Source organism: Leptodactylus fuscus, chromosome 1 (genome assembly GCF_031893055.1).
Source record: "Leptodactylus fuscus isolate aLepFus1 chromosome 1, aLepFus1.hap2, whole genome shotgun sequence".
NCBI lineage: Eukaryota > Metazoa > Chordata > Amphibia > Anura > Leptodactylidae > Leptodactylus > Leptodactylus fuscus.
In genome coordinates this window covers 267700403-267721505 of record NC_134265.1, presented here as the reverse complement: position 1 = coordinate 267721505, position 21103 = coordinate 267700403, and the positions used below count along the sequence as shown (strand labels likewise).

Here is a 21103-nt window from a genome sequence, read left to right as displayed (position 1 = left end):
GATTTGATCAACGATAGAAAGAATCAAATAAGTAAAGAAACAGGCACTTTTATTATATGAACTATACTACAAAGTTTGTTGTCCTCACCTGAATTATGGATATCTGAAAAAATTTAAATCAAAGTTTAGTTACACTTTAAGGAATTCAGTTAGGCTTTTCCACATTTTCTGCAGTATTGAGCCCTAATTTTTGCTGTCTAAGCCCAATGAACCCTGTGAAATTCAATGAGGTTGGTAAAGACTCACCGGTATTAATTTGTACCTACATTCAGAATAGCTATTATATTTCTATTATAAGTATGAGCCCAAGCAAAACAGTGAAAAGAACCTTTTGGAATAGAAATACTAGTTTGGCAATAAACCCCACATCATGTCAGTAGGCTTATTAACTGAGTCATGCATGATGTTAAGGGGGCTGCCCCTAGAGGGCAGCATACAGAGGCAATGTTCTCATAATTTCATCCTGGAGAATAGATTTGCATATTTTTTACCCAGAATCCCTAGCGGAGCAGGAATGACTTGTAAGTCTCCGTACGCCTATGTAAGCACACACTCTCCCTAATGTGTATTCTGTTCTATTTAGATGAAGTAATAGACAAATCCTTTACATATTAAAGCAAGCCACACAACATGCTTTACACTTTAGAACCCCTGAAGGCGTATGGCATGCTGTAGTGTATAAGGACTTCTGCTACTATATAACCTTGCTTATGTGGATATTTATTTGACTGCAAAATTAATCAAACTAATTCCTTTGGTTGCGTTGGAGTGTGGAGTGAGGGGAGAAATGGGAGCTGGTAGTCACCATACACCCTGCAACCATGTGCAAAAACACAACTTTTGTTTTTGAAGTATGAATAGTCCCTTTCTAGAAAGGCTTCAGTAAAACCTCTACAAATGCAATTCCACCGGTGCTATACAAAGCCTCAATATCTACACATGGGGGTCACTTGTCTCCCATCAACTATTGTTAACATCCTGCAGAAAGCAGATAATACAATAGAATATTATTGACTCATATGAAATGGACTGTGAGGGAATCCGCTGAAAAGTTTAGTCTTCAAACAGCTGCCCAGACAGAGATTTCTTTACATGTATCCAAGTAATGAAATAACCAAGCATGGGAGATGGGGAGTATGAACATATAGCTATGGTATTCGGATGGTTGATTAAGTAACAAAGACTAAATAAAGCCACAGGAAGGAAGCAATGAAACAGCTGGGAAAGTTGAACAGGATGAAAAGGAGTAAAGGTCTTGTGATCATGAATGAATGTTTACACAAAGCACAGTGGAGAAGCTGAAAAGGTCATTAGCGACAAGCAGAAATGCAAAAGAACAGCGCAAATGGTCTTTTGTGATGTCACTCTCCTCGATTTGTGCGAGGATACACAACTGGAGCGATTTGCTGGCCATAGGTTCTCATCTGACAAGGAGCAAGTCCACACCATAAAAGAAGCGTTCTCTAGAGTTGCCATGAAGGTATTTCAGTTAATTGGTATAGTTACCGCTTTGGTGTACAGAGCTGCAGACTGCACGCTTATTCAGAGCTAGATACTGTAATTTATGTACTAGGCCCGAGGTACAGCCTGGACTATAGTCCAGAGCGGCATTCACAGTTCTTTAGGCTTCATACTATGGTGGTTACAAGCTGTCACTGGTGGGGCATCTAGTTTGGGCAAAATGTTTTGACTTTTTAGAGATATTGGTATAGATTCTCAGAAAAGGGGTGCATGGTCTCCGCATTGGGTTTCTGATGCTTTTATACTGAAATTGAAATGTGAACCTAGCCTAGGGGTACTTTTTTAGTACCTACTCTAGGCTAAGCACCACTCAAGTCAAAGTGGTACTATAAGGACATATGCACAAACAATCGGACCCAAAGTCTTGCATGTCCAACTTTGTGTCTGGTTAAAAAAAACTGTTTCGCCGCAGGGACCAGAAGACGCTCACGGGTGTTCACGGGCAGTCACTTTGCAAACCCATTCAAATGAATGAGTTTGAAAAGTGACTACCATTTTCCGTCTCCTGTCTAGTTTCTCGGGCAGAAGACGGAAACCTGAAAGCAGAGACCGGGTACAGGTGTGAACCCACCCTTTGTGTCTGTTTTTATACAGTCCATTTTCTTTTTTGCTTTTTTTTAGTTTCTGCTTTCCAAGCATGTGCAAGAAAAAAAGGGGACAGTAATAACGGTCGCCCGTCCATTACTCATAGACTTTAATATTAAAAAATAATGGGATTTTAACAGATTTGTCACAGTTCTGCTAGTGTCCGTTACTAAAATCTTATAATGGACACTACTGACGGTCACCAACGGTAGTGTGAACAACTCCTTAGATGACAAATCTGCTACATGAAGCAGGCATGTTATCTGAACCAAGGTGAGTCGAGATGAACTGAACCAAGTCGATGTGGTACTATGCAGTGGAAAAGTGACCCTAATCCTTTAATTAGCCCCACCATGGGGAAATTCAGTAATTATACACCAAACACCTATTTAAGATAGAATATACTAACCGACTGATAACTATCTGATTCAGGGCTTTTGACTAAAGACAAGCTTGCTGACAAATATCAGAATTGTAAATGCAGTGATAGTAATACAAGCTGTCACGTAGGATGTAGAGATGAGCGAACACTAAAATGTCTGAGGTTCGAAATCTGATTCGAACAGCCGCACACTGTTCGACTGTTCGAACGGATATGGGGGGAAATGCTCGTTTCAGGGGTATGCAAAAATTCGATAAAATCATGCTTACCAAGTCCACGAGTGACGGTCGGGCTGGATTCTGCTTGAAGTCTTCTCCTGGCGCAGGGTCCCCGCGTCTTCTTCTGGGTGGAATTCACTCTGCCTAGGCATCCGGCCTAGGCAGAGCCGACTGCGCATGCAGTGAATTCCACCCGGAAGAAGACGCGAGGACCCTGCGCCAGGAGAAGACTTCGGAAAGGTAAGAGAAGAACCAGCGTTGATTGGCAGAATGTATAGCATTCTGCCATTCAACGCTGGTTCTGCATCGAACCTTAAACTTCGAACAGCTAGTAGTGTTCGATCAAGTACGAGTATTTCGAATACCGTAGTATTCGATCGAACACCTACTCGATCGAACACTACTCGCTCATCTTTAGTAGGATGCAATGCAGCATATTAACCTAGCAGTAATCTCCAGGCTCCTTGCTTGGAAGGTCAGTGGCATTTTAGTTGGTGCAGATGCCGACACTATCTCTCCTTTAGAGTGACAGCTTATACACTATGGATTAAAGATTTAACAATATACATCTTGCATTCATGGATATGGAGGAAGCGTTATGTAAACTAGCAGAAATTTCTTTCCATATGCCCAATATTGATAGGAACACTTGAACATCTGTACTCTTTGACCCATGAATTTATAAGGCTGCATTATACTGTATACTGTATTTACTGCACGCACATGTTGTATGGAACAGATGGAGGAATCTGCAAAGTGTTTTAGCCTGGGAGGATAGGAGGTGAGAAAGTCATAAAGGGCAGAGAGACAGAAGAGACGGAACATGGAAGGATTAAACAACGTCTCCTAACAATACAAAGATAGGATCGCATAGGAAATATGAAGCCCCCCAGGCAAAGGAACAAATATGCAGCTGTTAATCATTTCATTACTCTTGTCACGCAACTTGTGAGTGATTTCTTTGCTGTCTGTAATCCAGTGGCATGCTTTGCTCAAGTCATTCAGTGAAGGTGCATACAGAAATACAATGCTGCATAAAGTGGGACTGGATTTCATACTATACAAGTAGATTTTTAAAACCTAGATCTGAGCTAGAACAGATTCAGAGGAGGGTAAAGAAAATAATTGGGGGGAGGGGGATCACAGTGCCTAGAAATATTGTCAAAGTTAGAACTGTTCAAAGCTCCTGGACACCAATCTAAAATCTGAGTTATCTTATGAAGTACAGAAACTTTTGGGCCCCCTTCACCACTAGGAGCTTTTGTAATCTGCATGGCTACAGTACACCCTTTGACATAATCCTGTGTACAAATGCATGAACAGATAATACAGAGAATTTTCTAATTATATTTTTACCTGGTCTATAATGTCACATCTGACATTCTGTGTTGGCCATAAACTTCACACTCACCCAGTACACTAGGCTACAAAGGAGTGAAGCAACCCCAAAATCAACACATCCCTACAAATAACTGTTCACACGGGTTTTTTTGGTCACGATTTTGAGGCCGTATCCACCTCAAAATCCTGACCAAAAAGACAGCTTCCATTGAAATCAATGGGAGCCGGTCAGTTCATTTTTTCGGCTCTCAGAAAAAGAAGCTCATTCTTTCAGGCGGATTCGCCTCGCGACATCCGCCTGAAGACACTCCCTCCCGACTGGACCCATTCATTTGGGCCTAATCCGGAGAAGATTGCGCAACTGGATGCCGGTGCACTGCACCAGCATTCAGTCACGGCTACCCGGATTATGGACTTGAACCTAAGGCGGCCTCCACCTCAGGTTCCAGTCCAAAATACCCCGTGTGAACTTACCCTTAAAGTGTACCTGCCACAGGTTCTCTACAAGCACAAGGGTTGCTTGGCATGCTGTATGTGCCAGTTTTTTCTCAGTTGGGGAAAAGGATCTGTAACATGATGGACACCACAGTATCTTTTGTGGGTACTTTGGCCATATTTTGGCACACATATGGTTACAGCATGGGATGACATAACCTTGTGTACAAATACATGAACAGACAATACAGAGCATCTGTCTTATTATGTTAGCCTATAACTATAAAATTTAGGCCACACAGCATAGGTCCACTATGAGATGTCTGTGTTTGGTTGGGATTTAATTGATTGCTTTTGTACATCACAATGGGTTAGCTACCAATATTTCTGCCATATCTAACTCATTGTGAACACGCCTTGTAATTCCCTGGCCCAAAGCTGTGCTCCCAAAGTTTGGATCTCACTGGCATTGACCACCATAATACACAACACATCCACTGATCCCATACACTCAGTAACAGAAGACAAGCATAGCACTAACATATACAGGAGCCCTTGGCAGTGCTCAGTTGCAACAAGACATCCAATACCATTCAAAAGAAGAGAAGCAGCAGCACTCACTGATAACAGGCAGTTCTCCTTTATCAATTACATACAACAAAGTAGTAGGCAAGGGCAGAGAGGTGGCACTGACAGGTAATAGGCTTCACTTCAAGTTTACCATAAATCCAGGCTTCTTCATAGTTCTGGAGCTCCCTGCCTTTGCATTGTTCTATGTAATTAATAGAGGAGGATTTTCTTTTATCAATGAGTGTCGCTGCTTTTCTTCTTATGAGTGGTATTTTTCAAAGAATCTCGAGTTGAAATCTATGCCTAAAACTAGGATTTCTTCAGCCGGCTGGCCAGGAGATCCACACAGAGTAGTCCTACTGAAATTCAGCAGAGCTAATGCAGAGCCTTCCTGTGTTACAATCCACAGCATTGTTGCTGCAGATTCCAAACACCCCATGTACATACATTTTTGAGGGAATGTTACCAGATTCTATCAGGTTTTAAATGCAATATCCATCCTACATGCTGACAGAATCCTGCATGATTGAATGGCCTAACCATAAAGCATCTGTTTTGTCAGGGCAAAGATGTATTCATCATCAGCATAGAAGGGGTTCTTTACTGTAAGAGCAAAGAAACTATGGAGACTTCTGCCTGTGGATGTTGCAATGGCTGATTAACCCTAAAGTGCAAGTGCAGTATGTAGCAAGACATGAAAGACATCTCTCCATTCTCAATAATGATATCATTTTAAGGTTATTTTACATTACAAGCAAATTTTCCTCAATACATGCTTTAAAACTGCCATGATTGTACAATTATATAATTTTATTTGTTATATAATAGCTGATATGCATGGAATAGCTTTTTTGCAATATTATAACTTGAGCAATACAACAGAAGATAGCAAACTTATTTCCTAGGCCCACGCTGAAAAAGTGATAAATTGTAGGAGGATCATTCTAATACAAAGACTGTTTCGAATTTTCCTAAACAAAGATGTGAAGTGGAATGTACGGAGGGCAGTGGATGGGTCCCCCGCACAAACAAAACATTCATAAGTAAAACATGGAAGGCTGGACATTCAGCACAATGCACAAACACCACACTCATAGCGCCTTCAATCAGATGCGAGAACTGCTGATTTTGTCAGCTGCCGAGATTAATGGATTTGGAACATGCACAACAGAAACAATGCTTTCACTGACTATGAATGGCCACCATCCAATACATATACACTTCTGCAAAGTGCAAACAGAGAGCGATCTGACAGAAAGACACCATGTTTGTGCAAATCAACATAGATCTGGGACCAATTGTGTTATTATGTAGTACTCAAGAATGTAACATGGCTTCCCAGCACATCCAAATAGCTGGCATGCCGACAGAGTCTGAGTCAAGGCAGCACACGGTGTTCTGGAGGATGCTGGTGTTATTGCTATAAACATCTTTCCTATGTTTGCCTTTAGCTAATTGTAGTAAAGGATAAGCTGTCTGCCAGTTTACGTAAGGGTTGAAACCTAAACCTGTCTGAACACATTTACATACAAACAACTGTAGCATAATAAACACACCAGTAAGCAGGGTAAAGTGGCATTATCCCAGGTGAGTGACATGGCGCAGAATAGGTGGCATTAATTCCATCGCTCGCCAACGTTTGTAGTGATCAAAAAAACTGGTGTATTAGAAAAGCTGCAAATGTCACATCTAAACAGAAGGTTTATACCTGCAAAATTGTGCAGTCGATATCATTAGCATTGTGAAGTTAAAGCTAAGAAGAACATAACCATTACTAGTGGTCAGGTAGCGTGGATAACACGCAAGCAAAGGAAGTGCGCACAAAACTGCACAGTACTTAGCTAGTCTGTAGGGTGCAGGGCCATTAACCATCTAGGTGGCTGGGATTATATGTGGCCTTGTTACATGTGTGCAATTCTTGGGGAGGCCATTATGTTAAGAGCCCTGAGATATGTAAAGCTGTAAGCCAGGTGCTACTTTGCCCTTCCTAGATGCCAGAAATATATCCTACAAAATATAGCTTTATAAGTATACAGCGCATGGACTGCCTAATTTTCACTTTACCTAATCTGAATACAGTTGTGAATAAGAATGAACTATATGAAAGGCCCTAAAGGTAAATACATAGCAAGTACAGTCACACAACATTATTCATAGCCATAAACTGGAAGGTGATGCTATAAACATAGAAATAAATCTGTACAATTGTCTCCATCGATATATCCCCGCTTACCTCTGCTCCTGAATATTTCTCTGTCAGTAACACAAGGTGATCTAGATTGACCTCCTTATCAACAGGCATTCTCTGGAAACGGAGTCTAAAGATTTCTCGGCGTGTAGCAGCATCCGGTAATGGCACATAAATAATTCTATCAAAACGTCCTGGACGCATAAGAGCCTAAAACAGAGAAGAACATAAAAATGTATCAGACTTTATGTCAAGACAAAATATGTAAATAGAAATATACCATAAAATCTCAAGAAAACAAGTCCTATGAACGAACTCAGAATTGGCGATTACTACAGGATGTTGTGATGCTTCTGTAATAATGTTCCAGTAATGGACATAGATGAAGTCCAGATGTCACTGCATGATACATTAGTAAAACAACACATGATTTCAATGTCGCCACAACTATAAGTATACTAAATAGACTAAAATGCAACAATTGTGTTGTTGGTACATGCAGGCCATGTCATATGAGATGACCCCATAGAATTCAAACCAACTGTGGCTTCTGTGTAGTGGCTTTAACTACCAAAAAGAAACATTGCCATAGCTGATCAGTGTACGGTAACATTACATAGAGAGGAGAAGGCACAGCAAATGAAACAAAGATGTGCAAAATGTATTGATACAGAATATTCTATTTAAAAGGACTAAAACACAGGCCTGTGATCTCCCCATGTTTCCAATGTAGGCAAAATAGAAGGGATGTCACTTCATAGCAATAAATGTCAAAAATGATAACATATCATGATAACACAAAACTTTTATAATTTTGTGGAAAGATAGTCAGCATAAGGCTACATTCACATGTGTGCTGGGTGCCCATCCATCAATGATCTGTCAGAAATCACCGGCTGAAAAAGTACTGCAGGCCCAACTTTTACTTCTGGCGACCTCAGTTAAAAAATAATCAACACCCAACATGCCCCATTGTAGTAAATGGGGTCCTTCATCCTCCGTTTGTATCCGCTATTTTCAGGGTCTGTTATTATATTATAATGTATCCATAGATGATTCCACCTCCCTCCGGCAGCAGGGAATCTTCTAAGGAAGGTATCTGCATACAAAATAGCATTTGTGGCCATTTTTACAAGTCATAATGACCTTACTAAGAAGACGCAGGTATGTATTAGGGCAGGTACTTAAACTTTTTTTAAATTTTTTTTTAAAGCTTTATATTCTTTGGCTAACTCCAAAGGTTGATTTTCTCCAAATCTACAAATGTGATATACATTACAAAGTTGCATCTGTGTGTGTGTGTATATATATATATGTATATATATATATGTGTGTGTATATAGGTATATAAATATATATACATATGTATATAAATATATATATATATATATATATATATATATATATATATATATATATACACACACACACACACACACCTGGTTATAATGCACAGGAAGCATAAACACTTTCAATTCAGTTGAAACTATTACGCATGTATGCCTTTTAGTAATTCTATACTGGTGGTGCTGTCCTCCTGCGATGACTTACACAATGTTTGGCACCCTACTAGGTAATAGACCACCCCCTCATATTAGCTGTGAAGTTATGATTTATTTGGCAGTCTGTCAGTCCCACTGCCTCCCATGTACCTTTGTTCAATATCACAAAATATAATCCTACAAGAAAATAACCTTGGAGTCACAACTCACTTAAAAGTCCAATTTGCAATTTACTGATACTGCCTCGACACAAGTTTCCCAAGGAATCCAGTAAATTTGCTAGTTGGTCTTGCAATGCTATTTATGACAATTTAAGATTAATATTAGATATACCTATGTGTTACTATGGTAAAACAATGGTGTTTATGAGGGCCTTATTCAGTACGTATATGATAGACTTTAAGGTTATGATTTATTTCTCCCCCAAACCAATCACGTTATCTTGTGTCTAATGTAAAGCAGATATGAAATGTATGTGAATGTATATACTCTAATCCTGTTTTAGGTAGATTGAGAACTAGTGGCTTTACATCTACCGATGAACCGTCATTTGTGTTTTAATTTAATCTAGATATTATTTTATTGTAAATATATTATTAATATAGTGGTGACCCTTAAGTGAATTGTGGCTCCAAGGTTATTTTTTGTAAGGGTATATTCTTGTTATGGAGTAACTAATAATTATTATAGGCTATTATATAGGATTAATATCACAAGAATATGTAATAAGAAATGCTAGCTATATGGAACAGCTCACTGGTAATCTAAGATCATGATGGATGTAGAACAGTGCTGAAGTTCTGATTACTGATTACTGAGTTACTTCTTTGACTCGGAACTTATAAAGCAGTAATGGTGCCCATTACTTTTGATGAAAATGGACAATTCCAAGCTTAATGTTAGCTCGTAGGTTGAATGATCATTTTATTTGACCAAATGATACACAGCAATAGCCTGGAAAGAAGTCAGCTATGTTTGAAATTATCCTTCAGCTGTCATAAGAAAGATCTGTCATCCGGCTCCTTATGAAAGGTCTTTAGTGTCATTGAAAGCATGTAACAAGACTGAATGACAGTAACAACCATCTAACCCCTCGTTAACATCTACGTTTGGTAACCTGTTCTGGGAGCCCCCCATTATAGTCTATGGGGTCCGTGTGCTTTCACTGCACACACCACTTGCCAATGCATTTGGTACTCCGTTCGGGGGGGGTCCCCATGCAGACTCCCCGAACAGAATACCGAACGTAGATGTGAACGAGGGGTAACATGTATGGCCAGCTTGAGAGACTGATTTTTACAATTTATTTCATATTCCAAATATTACATCTGCTATGATTGACCAGTGAAGTACTGCCTGACCGTTATACAAAACTGAGTACAATGACGGGTCACTGGTTTTATGGGCTGGCCTGCTTATGACTATTTTGTTGGCAGGCCGTGTCTAGTAGAAATCCACACCAGCGCTATTTCTGTAAGCTATAGATATTGTGAGATTTCAGCTCAGCAGCCTATAGAACTGTAAATAAGAATCAAGCTGTATATAAACTGTAACATGGTGATAATAGGTCAACATACACTTTAAAGACAATCTCAAGGAAACTCTACACCAAACATGGAATGATTTCTCATTGTCCAAGGGCCACTATCTCACTGAGGTCTTAAGAGTTGTTGCTTTTTCCTTCTGTTAGTTATCACAGAATGATGTCATAAATTCTGAGATGGCAGCTCTACAGGAATACCATGTAGGATATTTACTACTAAGCTATACAAGCTCAGTTCTACGGCATTCATTGATGTGTGACCCTGAACAATCAAATCCAAAAAGCTACAGACACATTTCTAGTAAGAGTTATGTTCCAGGTGCCCCCTGGGTAATATAAGTTCCCATCAATCAGAAATATTGCATGCTTGCCTTGGGCTGAGGGCCAATAAGAGTTTTCCCAGAGTCATCGTGACAGTGAAAGTCATGTAGAAAAATGGAAGGAAAGAGCCTTCCTTCCTGTAACACACCAATATAGCTAACACCCTTCCTGATGATTCTTTATAAAGGCTGTTGTGCTGGAAACTATTGCCTATGACCTTTTATAACTCTTTTTAACTATGCAATAAATAACATGAATACACCAAGCAACTGAAGATGTTTGTCCTTGTTCCTGACTGTTTCCATCACAGACTGTTTGCATTGGCCAAGACTGAAATCAGAGCATCCTCGGAGTGCACTCATTCCCAGGGACACCTACATATTTCTGCTATGCTAAAATTCGGAATATGTTCTGACAGGTCGGAGAGGCTGCTGTCTCGGGTTTCAGTAAGATTCGCTCTGCTAGTATTAATACAAACAGTTTGCACTCCCTTTCACAGAGGGCTCTTCATATGCAGGCTGAAGTCAGCCATCCGCCTTTGAACTCATTTTCTAGCTCGTAAAACATAGCTAAACTTTTCTGGATTTCTTTGTCAGGCTCATCTAACAGATTTTCTTCTCAGAGGTGAATGAAGATGCCCTTGGGGGTTGCTGGCATGCAAATATATATATCCTTTCCCTATGTTTCTGACATCATATGTGTAATATTGTTGAACATAAAGAACAAAGGCGCCTTAGACTAAAAGATGGTTTTTAAGCAGGTAAAAGCCATTTTTGTGTACTTAGTTCAGTAGAAGTGACCTCATCACTTACTCATTCTGTACGCAGTGTACCCTTACTTAAACATGGCACCAACCTTGGAAGTGAGCACTTCTAACATGCCAACCACTGAAAAAAGGGGTTTGTTCACATCCTTCAATTCACATTTTGCCTCTTAGGGTCTGGAGACTTCAACCACGTCTCCCCAGCATCCACTCTACCAGGCTTCACCCAGTATGTAACCTGCCATACAAGAGACAGCAAAACACTGGACTTGCTCTTTGCCAATGTAAGGGATGCATATAACTCATCTGCCCTACCACCCCTAGGCAGATCAGATCACAACCTGGTACATCTGCGACCCACATACATTCCACTGGTGCGCAGAGAACCGGCGGTTACCCGTACAGTGAAGATTTGGTCAGAGGGAAGTGTCGAGTCTCTAAAGGACTGTTTTAATATAACTCTATGGGAAGTGTCTCAAGACTCATTTCCAGAGGACATTGAGGGACTTACACACTGCATAACGGACTACATTAATTTCTGTGTGGACAGCACGGTACCAACTAGAAAGGTGAGGTGTTTCTCCAATAACAAACCATGGATCAACTCTGAGATTAAAACTCTTCTTAAGGAGAAAAAGCGAATTTTTAGGTCTGGGGACAAAAATGGCCTGGGGGCGGTGCAGAAACAACTAAGACAACTGATCAGAGAAGGGAAAGCCAACTACAGGCGGAAGATGGAACTACAGATGGGGGAGGGTAGAGTCTCAAAGGTCTGGGACAGCCTGAAGGTGATATCCGGACATAAACAACAACAAATGGCAGCTCATCAGATTGAAGGAGACAGGAAGTGGCTTAATGAGCTTAATCTATTCTTCAATAGATTCGACTCCAAACCAACTCCCCCCTCACAAGCAACCCCCTTCCCCTCACACACCAAGACCCAACCCCCACCGACTGGCAGTAAATCGCAATCCGAATGTCTGATCCTCAAGGAGTCTCTGGTGTGTCGGGAAATTAAGAGAATTAAGGCAGACAAGGCCGGCGGACCCGATGGGATAAGCGCAAGAGTTCTTAAAATGTGCAGTGACCAGCTGTGTGGTATTATCACGCATATGTACAATATGAGTCTGAAGCTGGGAGTGGTACCTCAACTGTGGAAAACATCTTGTGTGGTACCAGTCCCAAAGAAACCCAACCCGATGGACTACAATGACTACAGACCTGTAGCACTGACATCCCACCTGATGAAGGTCCTAGAGAGACTGGTCCTGACACACCTACGCCCCCTAGTGAGCTCCGCTCTGGACCCCCTCCAGTTTGCCTACCGGCCGGGCATTGGGGTAGATGACGCCATCATCCACCTTCTTCATAGAGCTCTCTCTCACCTGGAGAAACCAGGGAACACTGTGAGAATAATGTTCTTTGATTTCTCCAGTGCGTTCAACACCATTCAGCCAGAACTACTGAGGAAGAAGCTGAACCTTGGTGGTGTGGACCATCACCTGTCCAACTGGATCCTAGACTACCTGACAAACCGCCCTCAGTATGTGAGAGCCCAGGACTGTGTGTCTGACACTGTGATCTGTAGTACGGGGGCACCACAAGGTACAGTTCTTGCCCCATTTCTCTTCACACTGTACACTGCTGACTTTAGGCACAACTCCTCCAGCTGTTACTTACAGAAGTACTCCGATGACTCTGCTATAGTCGGCCTTATAACCGATGGCGATGATAGGGAATACAGAGACTTAAATCGGGATTTTGTTGAATGGTGCCAGCGGAACCAGCTCAGGATTAATGCTGGGAAGACCAAGGAGATGGTGGTGGACTTTGGGAAACGGAGGAGTGCTCCGACCCCGGTGGAGATCCAGGGGACATGCATTGAGATAATCAGGACTTATAAGTATCTGGGTGTGCTCCTCAATAATAAACTAGACTGGGCTGATCACCTGGAGGCGCTGCACAGAAAGGGTCATAGCAGGTTCTACCTGCTCAGGAGGCTGAGGGCCTTCGGAGTCCAGGGGACACTTCTTAGGGCCTTCTTCAACTCTGTGGTTGCCTCAGCCATCTTTCTCGGTGTAGCCTGCTGGGGGAGCAGTATATCAACCAGGGACAGAAATAGACTTGACAGGCTGATCAGGAGGGCCAGCGCTGTCCTGGGGAGCCCCTTGGACCCAGTACAGGTGGTGGGTGACAGAAGGATACTGTCTGTGGTGACCTCCATGCGGGAGAACAAATCCCACCCCATGTATGGGACCCTGATGGGACTTGGCAGCACTGTAAGTGACCGTCTGCTTCACCCCAAGTGTGAGAAGGAGCGCTATCGCAAGTCCTTCCTTCCAACCACGACCAGGCTGTATAATCTACATCAGACCAAGCGAAGATCACTCCCCACAGAGAACTAATGATTATGAATGTCCTCCTTCTTTCTTCTCTGTTCCTAAGCTGCTATGGACTCCTAGTATATCTTTCTCAGCATATGTGTGCCTACTACTTCTGCAATATTTACTGTGTATTACCATGTATCTGTATTACTATGCAGCTGAAACATACTGAAATTTCCCCACTGTGGGACTATTAAAGGATTATCTTATCTTATCTCTTACAGTTTATACCTTCAATACTAATATAGTATTATATACATCACAGAACAACAAAAGATAAAAAACAATAATAGGTGATCCGCCATTCTGTCAGCTCCTTACAGGGCTGTCTGCTTGACCTCAAGTGTCATGTAATGGTGAGGTCAAGTTTCCCATCACATGACCCAGGCACATGCGAATCCTTTGGTCTTACAACACTGTAAAGGTCATTTACCCCGAAAATGGTCTAAAATAATCAGATTGATAGGCTCTAGAAGGTACTTTGGCTTATGCTGATCATAAACATGTGATAAATATCTGCTGAGCCAACAAATTTTGGCAGGACCAGCCAATTATGTACTATGTATGATGAGGGAGAGATACCCGCTAGTCCACAGATATCTCATGTATTGTTTGTGACCAGTTTTTTATTATTATTTCTTCATTTATGCTATATTATCACTGCCAGTGCTAATTTCTATTCCCATGTTGTATGACATGACCCAATGATGTCTTTCCTGGGATAAAAAAAGATGTTTTCTTGCGGAAAAATGAAAGAAGATGAAAAAATGGAAACTCACTTTAAGGTCTGACTCATACTGAGATTTTTTGAAGCAGTTTTAACTATGTAGTATTGCATTACTCTGGATGCTTCAATGCACTACGCTGGATGGTAACTGAGGCTGTATAAAGAATCTCAAATTCAAATGCTTAAGGAATTAATGTTATATTTTATTTATTTTGTGGTTAATTATTATTCTAAGTTATTATTATCATTATCACTTCCAGGCTTAGATATCTCTAAAGCATAATGAAAGCCATAATGGCATATAATAATGACAACTTAATTATTATCCTATGGGTGCTGATTCTCTTCTCTTTATTTACCTGGCCATACTTTGGATAGCTGTCAGCCAAACAAACTCCCACCAATACACATTGATGTTTGGTTCGGCCAAGTGTGCATGTGTTCTGAATGAAGAGAGAGGGGAGGAAGCTGTTGTCAGACTCTTGTAGGAGTGGATAATCTTCAGTGAGAACACAATGATCAGACATGCTGAAGTACAACAGCCTGATCGTTCTCTCCTTTCACATCTGCTGTTGGAGGGAATGATGGGACGCCACCGTACGCATTTGCTGATCATCTGGCAGGTACAGCCAATGTAATGTAATATGTACAATGCTGAAAATCGGTGTTTTTTACCTTACAGTGTCATCTAAAACATCATTTTTAATTATCCCACCAAATAAAATGTTAACTATTCCCAAACTTTCTCAATCACCCTTAAAATACATAAAATATTTCCCCTATGTAGAAGACTAACCACAACATGTACATTTATGCCAATACAATTCAACAAAACTACTTGTGGCTTACGTTACAGCGATAGAAACTAATTCCTCAACCAGATTGAACCCTAGGGCTTCACTAGTCAAAAGCATCTGCCATTTGTTAGTTTCTTAGACTGATGTTTAGCCACAATGGAAACCAAGTCCTTGCCAAGCGGTTGAGCGCTAACAAGCCTCTATTGGCCAAATGTAGACAGAAGATCGTGTTAAGTATAAGGGAAATCCCCAGCTATCTACTGGGCTCTCACATCTGCCGATTACATTAACCCTATTCTCTTGTGCACAGCTACAATAAGCCATTTTGAGTGTTTTATGAATTCTTACATCCCACAGATGGTTTTTAAAACTTGATAATATCATCACGGAGACCTCTATTTATGGGACTATTTTCAGAGAATGGATTCCATGTAAATGAGAGTGACTAGCTATCTCACAAAGAGCATAAAGACAAAGTATGGCATAGTCCCTCCACACTGCCGCTGAAATATTCACATCCAATGTACTATCACTTCAGCCACCACCTATCAATCCACGTAACATAAATACAACCATAATGAATAACCCTGTGGATAATAAAAGATGTATAGTACACAAATTCATTACATTATTATTTTTAGGGTATGTTCACATGACGGAAACCTTTTCAACCGTGTGACTTTCCTGCGTGGCTAGCTGCAATAGGATGCCAATGTAGTGCATCGCCATCCCATCACGGCATCCCGCTCCTGATTAGGCCCGAATGAATGGGCCTAAGCAGGAGGGAGTCTCGAGCTGCTGACGCCACGGCTGACTCAGCCATTGTAAGATAAGGCATGTCACTTCTATTTGCTGCTAGCTGAAAAAAATCACTAGCAAGTGACTCCCATTAAAATGAACGGGAGGCCTTTTTGCAGGTGGATTTTGAGGCGGATTCCAAAACTCAGTATGAACATACCCTTAGTTATCGCATTCATCCTACTAATATGAATGTGAAAATTTGGATGTTTGTGTGTTCGCTACGGCTGAACGGATTTGGATGAAATTTGGCACGTAGAGTGTTTGTAACCCTGATTAACACATAGGCTACTTTTTATCCCGATAAATGACATAGCTTCACGACTGTTATGAATTTATGTGTTAACACTGAGTCCATTTAGCAGAAGCATCTGCATATTATCTGATCTGCTCCAGTGCTGAGACATTGAGATGGGAAAACCACTTTAATCCAAATTAGGAGTTTGCCAATTTTAAACATGCTGGGAAAAACAAAATCTAATTTGTCACAAAACTCTCGAAAAACGAAAGCTATGAAGGTAGCCAGAAGTCTACAGACTTCTCCTCAAGCGGAGCTCAGGGGGATCATCAACGCCAACAACATGCTCATTATATGGCATCCCAGCGAGCTGCTGAAAAAAAATCACAGGTACGGTGCGAGCAACAAGTTCAGCAGCAAGACAACTTAAGAGCTGCCGAAACGCCAGAGCAGGCGAACCATTGACGGCAGCAATTTGCTGAATATAGGTGGATCATCGACACCAACAACACTCAGACAAAGTCGTGGGCAGAGGCTGGTTACCAATAACCCCCAACTAAGTACCATAGTGTCGATGTTGATCCCATCCCAAGGGCTATTATAGTAATCATCATTAATGGATAAGGGTCTGTTCACATCATGAAGAGAACAGTGTATACGAAATTTGCGTGTCCTTGTTTTTGCGTTCCCTTTCTTGCATCTGCTAAATGAATATGCTAAACAGATGTAAAAAAATGTGATGGGAATTGAGCCTTAAGGTAGTTATACACATAAGATGATATCAACCAAATCCACCAATTTCAGGGGACCTGCTACTTATCTACTGTGAATGGAATGGTATCCATAATCTAACAAAAACAATTTATCAACGCACATATTGCACCCGTATTAACATCAAACAATATAGTACAGACCCAGCATTGACTTTAAATCAACAGAAAACAACTTTATATAGAAGGTTAGCAAGGGAATACAATACACGGACCTGCTGCTATGTGAACCTGACCTTCTGTGGAGCATCGGTAGATTGGCAAGATTGAACCTTTTTATACCTTTGCTTGTCACTATTGTCAGGTCCACATAGCAGCAGGCCCGCGTAGTGTATTCCCATGCTAAAATTCTATATCTGCACTCTGACACCATTAAGAAACTCCTGCCCTTACAAGGGCAGTACCACAGACCTGTCCCTTTCTATTTGGTATTTACAGTGCATTTTTCCTGCATTAGATAAGGTATTGTGGACCTCATCATGATCTACTGTACTGGTGAATGATATATCCCATAAATGTATATGGTGACTGATATACCTTATATAATAATAATAATAATAATAATAATAATAATAAAAAATATTATGGCATTTTACATTTACATATTAAAAGTTATGTTTTATATTGATTTATTGTCAATGCTGATTCTGTATCCCTAATCTCCCCCAAACGTGTTTTTTTTATAGGGGGAGATTGGGCGTGTTCCATATCTGGTAGATTCCAGTCTCCCTATTAAGAATACAGATATGTTCCGCCAAGTTTAGTGTGCATGTAACCAGGGTGAAAGGATTCAAAAGAGCACGGAGTTGAAAGGTATCTAAGGTATATCGCTAACTTTAATGGTGTGAGTTGGTTCTATTAGTAGCTACAGGGTGTGAGGAGTGTAATGTTTATATACAGCCACATGCATACTCATGGATCTACAGATATACATAGAAATCAAAGTTACCAGATCTATCCCTATAGTCTTGCTTGGCTGGGAGAAGGAGCTAAGCAAAAACAATACTTCACTTTTTTCCCCAACCTTTCCATTTAATATAAACTTGGATATTCTAGGGAGATTTTCTTATAATAGTTAGTGGAACATTAAATATTGAGAATAACTGACTCTTATATACAGAAATATGGGCACGAGGATAAAGTCCAGATCTATAAGCTGCTTCTAATTAGTCTAACATCACAATTTGTGGTGAATCTGGTTATTTTTGCTTACAAGACTTGTACATTCAGAGCCCGCAGCTCTAATCCCCTAGAAAGCATGATTGTACGTTCAGCGAGCTGTCCTTCCTGGGGCCCCTCTTCTAGGGAAAACAAATACTGTCTGCATATTGTCTTCATAAAGCATGTTCTCAGCTTATGCAGGTAACTGAGATAAATTACCAAAATTGCTCTTGGAACATGATTGCATCTGATTTAAGTCTATCCTCACATACTCCAGAGACTTAATGTTCCTAAAAAAACACAATACTGGCCCCATTTGGGATCCGACGTTGAAATATTGAATGTCTTACTAATGCACTAAATATTACTATACACTAATATAGCCTGTTCTAAGAAATGTCCTCTCAGCATTTTTCTTGGATTCTTCTTATCAGGGTCTGCCAGCAAAAACGCATTACTCTTAATGCATACAACACAATGAATGAATACAGAAACGGCTTTGTTAGGTTCAACTGATTTGACAGTCTTCATGTAGATTATTAAAGGGAGATGGCAGTAAAAAAACTGGGGCTTCCAATGGTATTTATCCATTAGAGTCCTCACCAAAGAGGCCAACATAACCACTGGCGGATCTATAGAACTGGTAGCGTATTAGGCTAAGGCCTCACATAGTGAAATCCAGGAAGAAAAAAAAAAGCTGGAAAAACCCATGATGGAAACGCATTGCGTTTTTTCCCCACAGCCTTTTCCTCTTTATACTTTCTGCTCCTGTTACACCTATACGGAAATGCCAGCTTTTCCGCAAGTATAATCGACATGCTGCAATTTTAAAAAATGTGCAAATTTTAGAAAATCGCCATTTTTCCGCTGCAGATTTTTTTCTGCAATGTGTGGATGGGGCTAGACAAAATCCCATTCACTTTGCAGGCACTGTAAAACACAATGTTTTTTTGCTGCAGCATTTTTGCAATGGCCAAAACACTGTGTGTTCACAACATGGGCACCAGCCTTAAGGCTAAGGCCCCATTTTGTGGAAACGCAGCTTTTTTTGTTGCAGATTTGCTGCAGTTTTTTGAGCCAAAGTCAGTAGTGGATTGAGCAGAAGGGAGAAGTATACGTACTTCTTATATATCTCCTATTCCTTTTGTAGCCAATCTTTGCAGATTTTGGTGTGACTTTTTTGAGCCAAAGCAAAGTGGGACCTCAGCCTAAGGCTAAGGCCCCACATTGCGGAAACTCAGCTTTTTTTCTTGCAGATTTTGTAGCGTTTTTTTGAGCCAAAGCCAAGAATGGCTATAAATGGAAATATATAGGAAGTTCTTATACTTCTACCTTCTGCTCAATCCACTCCTGGCTTTGGCTCAAAAAAACGCAGCAAAGTCTGCAACAAAAAAATCTGCATTTCCGCAAAGTGGGGCCTCAGCCTAAAAGGCTTTTTCCTTGTGAGGACAATCTGCTTTGTCCCACATGAACAATCATATTTCATATGAAATAACTGTTAAAATATAATCCTCACCCATTGAAAGTAATCGGTCAAATGGTATCTGTCACTGGATAAAGCACAATGGATCACCCTTTACCTACCATGGTTGCTAATGGCTATGTCCTATAGTTCATCTTTATCCAGGTCAAGCATGCTCAGTTTGTTAGCTGTTTATTAGATTAATACATGTATTGCCTAACAGAGCCTGTGCAGTGCATAAATGACTTATGTTAGGAGGAATGGCCAATGTGGCACGGTGCAACTGGGGAATGTAGGCCGAAAATGTAATGGTGCTATGGAAGTGCAGATCATGGAAGAGAGGACATATAGTATATGGGTCACGGCTAGTCGGCAGATGGTTTATTTACATGAGTACTCAAGTTTAAAATTTTTTTGTGTGCTTTGGGTTCTACCAATAGTAACCACCAGCTAGAACCCCCTAGAATCACAGTCATTGTCTGGGGAAACGGCCATTGCCCACACTTTCAATAGGTAGACGTATATTACACTGTCATGGTAAGTCCTTGGAGTGAGCTTCAGCTTTCTGCTCTGCCTCTTCAGATCCACTCCATGTGTGCACTAGTAAGGCCAAGTTACACAGTGAAGCCAAATTCATAAATTGCATGAAGCCTACAAAATGGTCGCCTTACTAACATGTAGGCGCCCCACACACAACATAAATCTAACTAAGTGTAGCTGAAACAGAGTCTTAGCCTCCCTGCAGAGGCTTGTAAGGTATATGCCTCATCTGCCTTCTGAAAGTAAAACACAGTCTTGGAATGCTTCCTCTTATGAGGCATCTTGATTTCTGCAAGAACTTGTTGTTAAGGTTATTTCAGGTCTGAAACTGATTTCGGCACCTACATTTGCATTACAAGTGGTGATCAAAACTGAGCTCATCCCTTAAAACTTCATCAGGCTACAAATTCCTGCCAGAATCGACTTGCTTTTTATATGTCATATTTACCTTTTCTACTTACTTGCCATGGTTGAAATTGGGACATGAATACATCTATATTTTCATAAGGCAGTATCCCGTGGATTATTTAAGTCGGTATTGCAGGAAATTCCAGCGGATATACATTAGCCTACTTATTCTCCTCTGTTCAGTGCTTCTAAGAGGAAATGAAGTGTGATATATGGCACTCAGTCCTCAGGACAATACGATGTCCAATAGCGCACATACAAGTATGCGAATGTGAGCTTTATGGAAGACTGGTCATGGCTCTGCTAACACCCTACAAAACATACATGTATACTATACACAGTATCAGAATTCCAAATATCTTTTAATATATATTTTTTGAACTTGCCATGGCAAACTAGTCACCGTAATCGACGTCAATGCTATTGCATCACTGAAGCAGATCGCAGCA

At 40.7% G+C, this 21103-nt stretch overlaps 1 protein-coding gene across 1 annotated transcript in view; it reads right to left on the bottom strand.

The window, feature by feature from the left end:
- The window catches only part of AFG2A (AAA ATPase AFG2A), a 262459-nt gene that overhangs the window by 23690 nt on the left and 217666 nt on the right, over window positions 1-21103 (bottom strand). The window contains exon 15 of the mRNA XM_075287104.1: window positions 7286-7450. Within this exon, the coding sequence (XP_075143205.1) occupies window positions 7286-7450 (165 nt within the window). The remainder of the gene's footprint in view (window positions 1-7285; window positions 7451-21103) is intronic.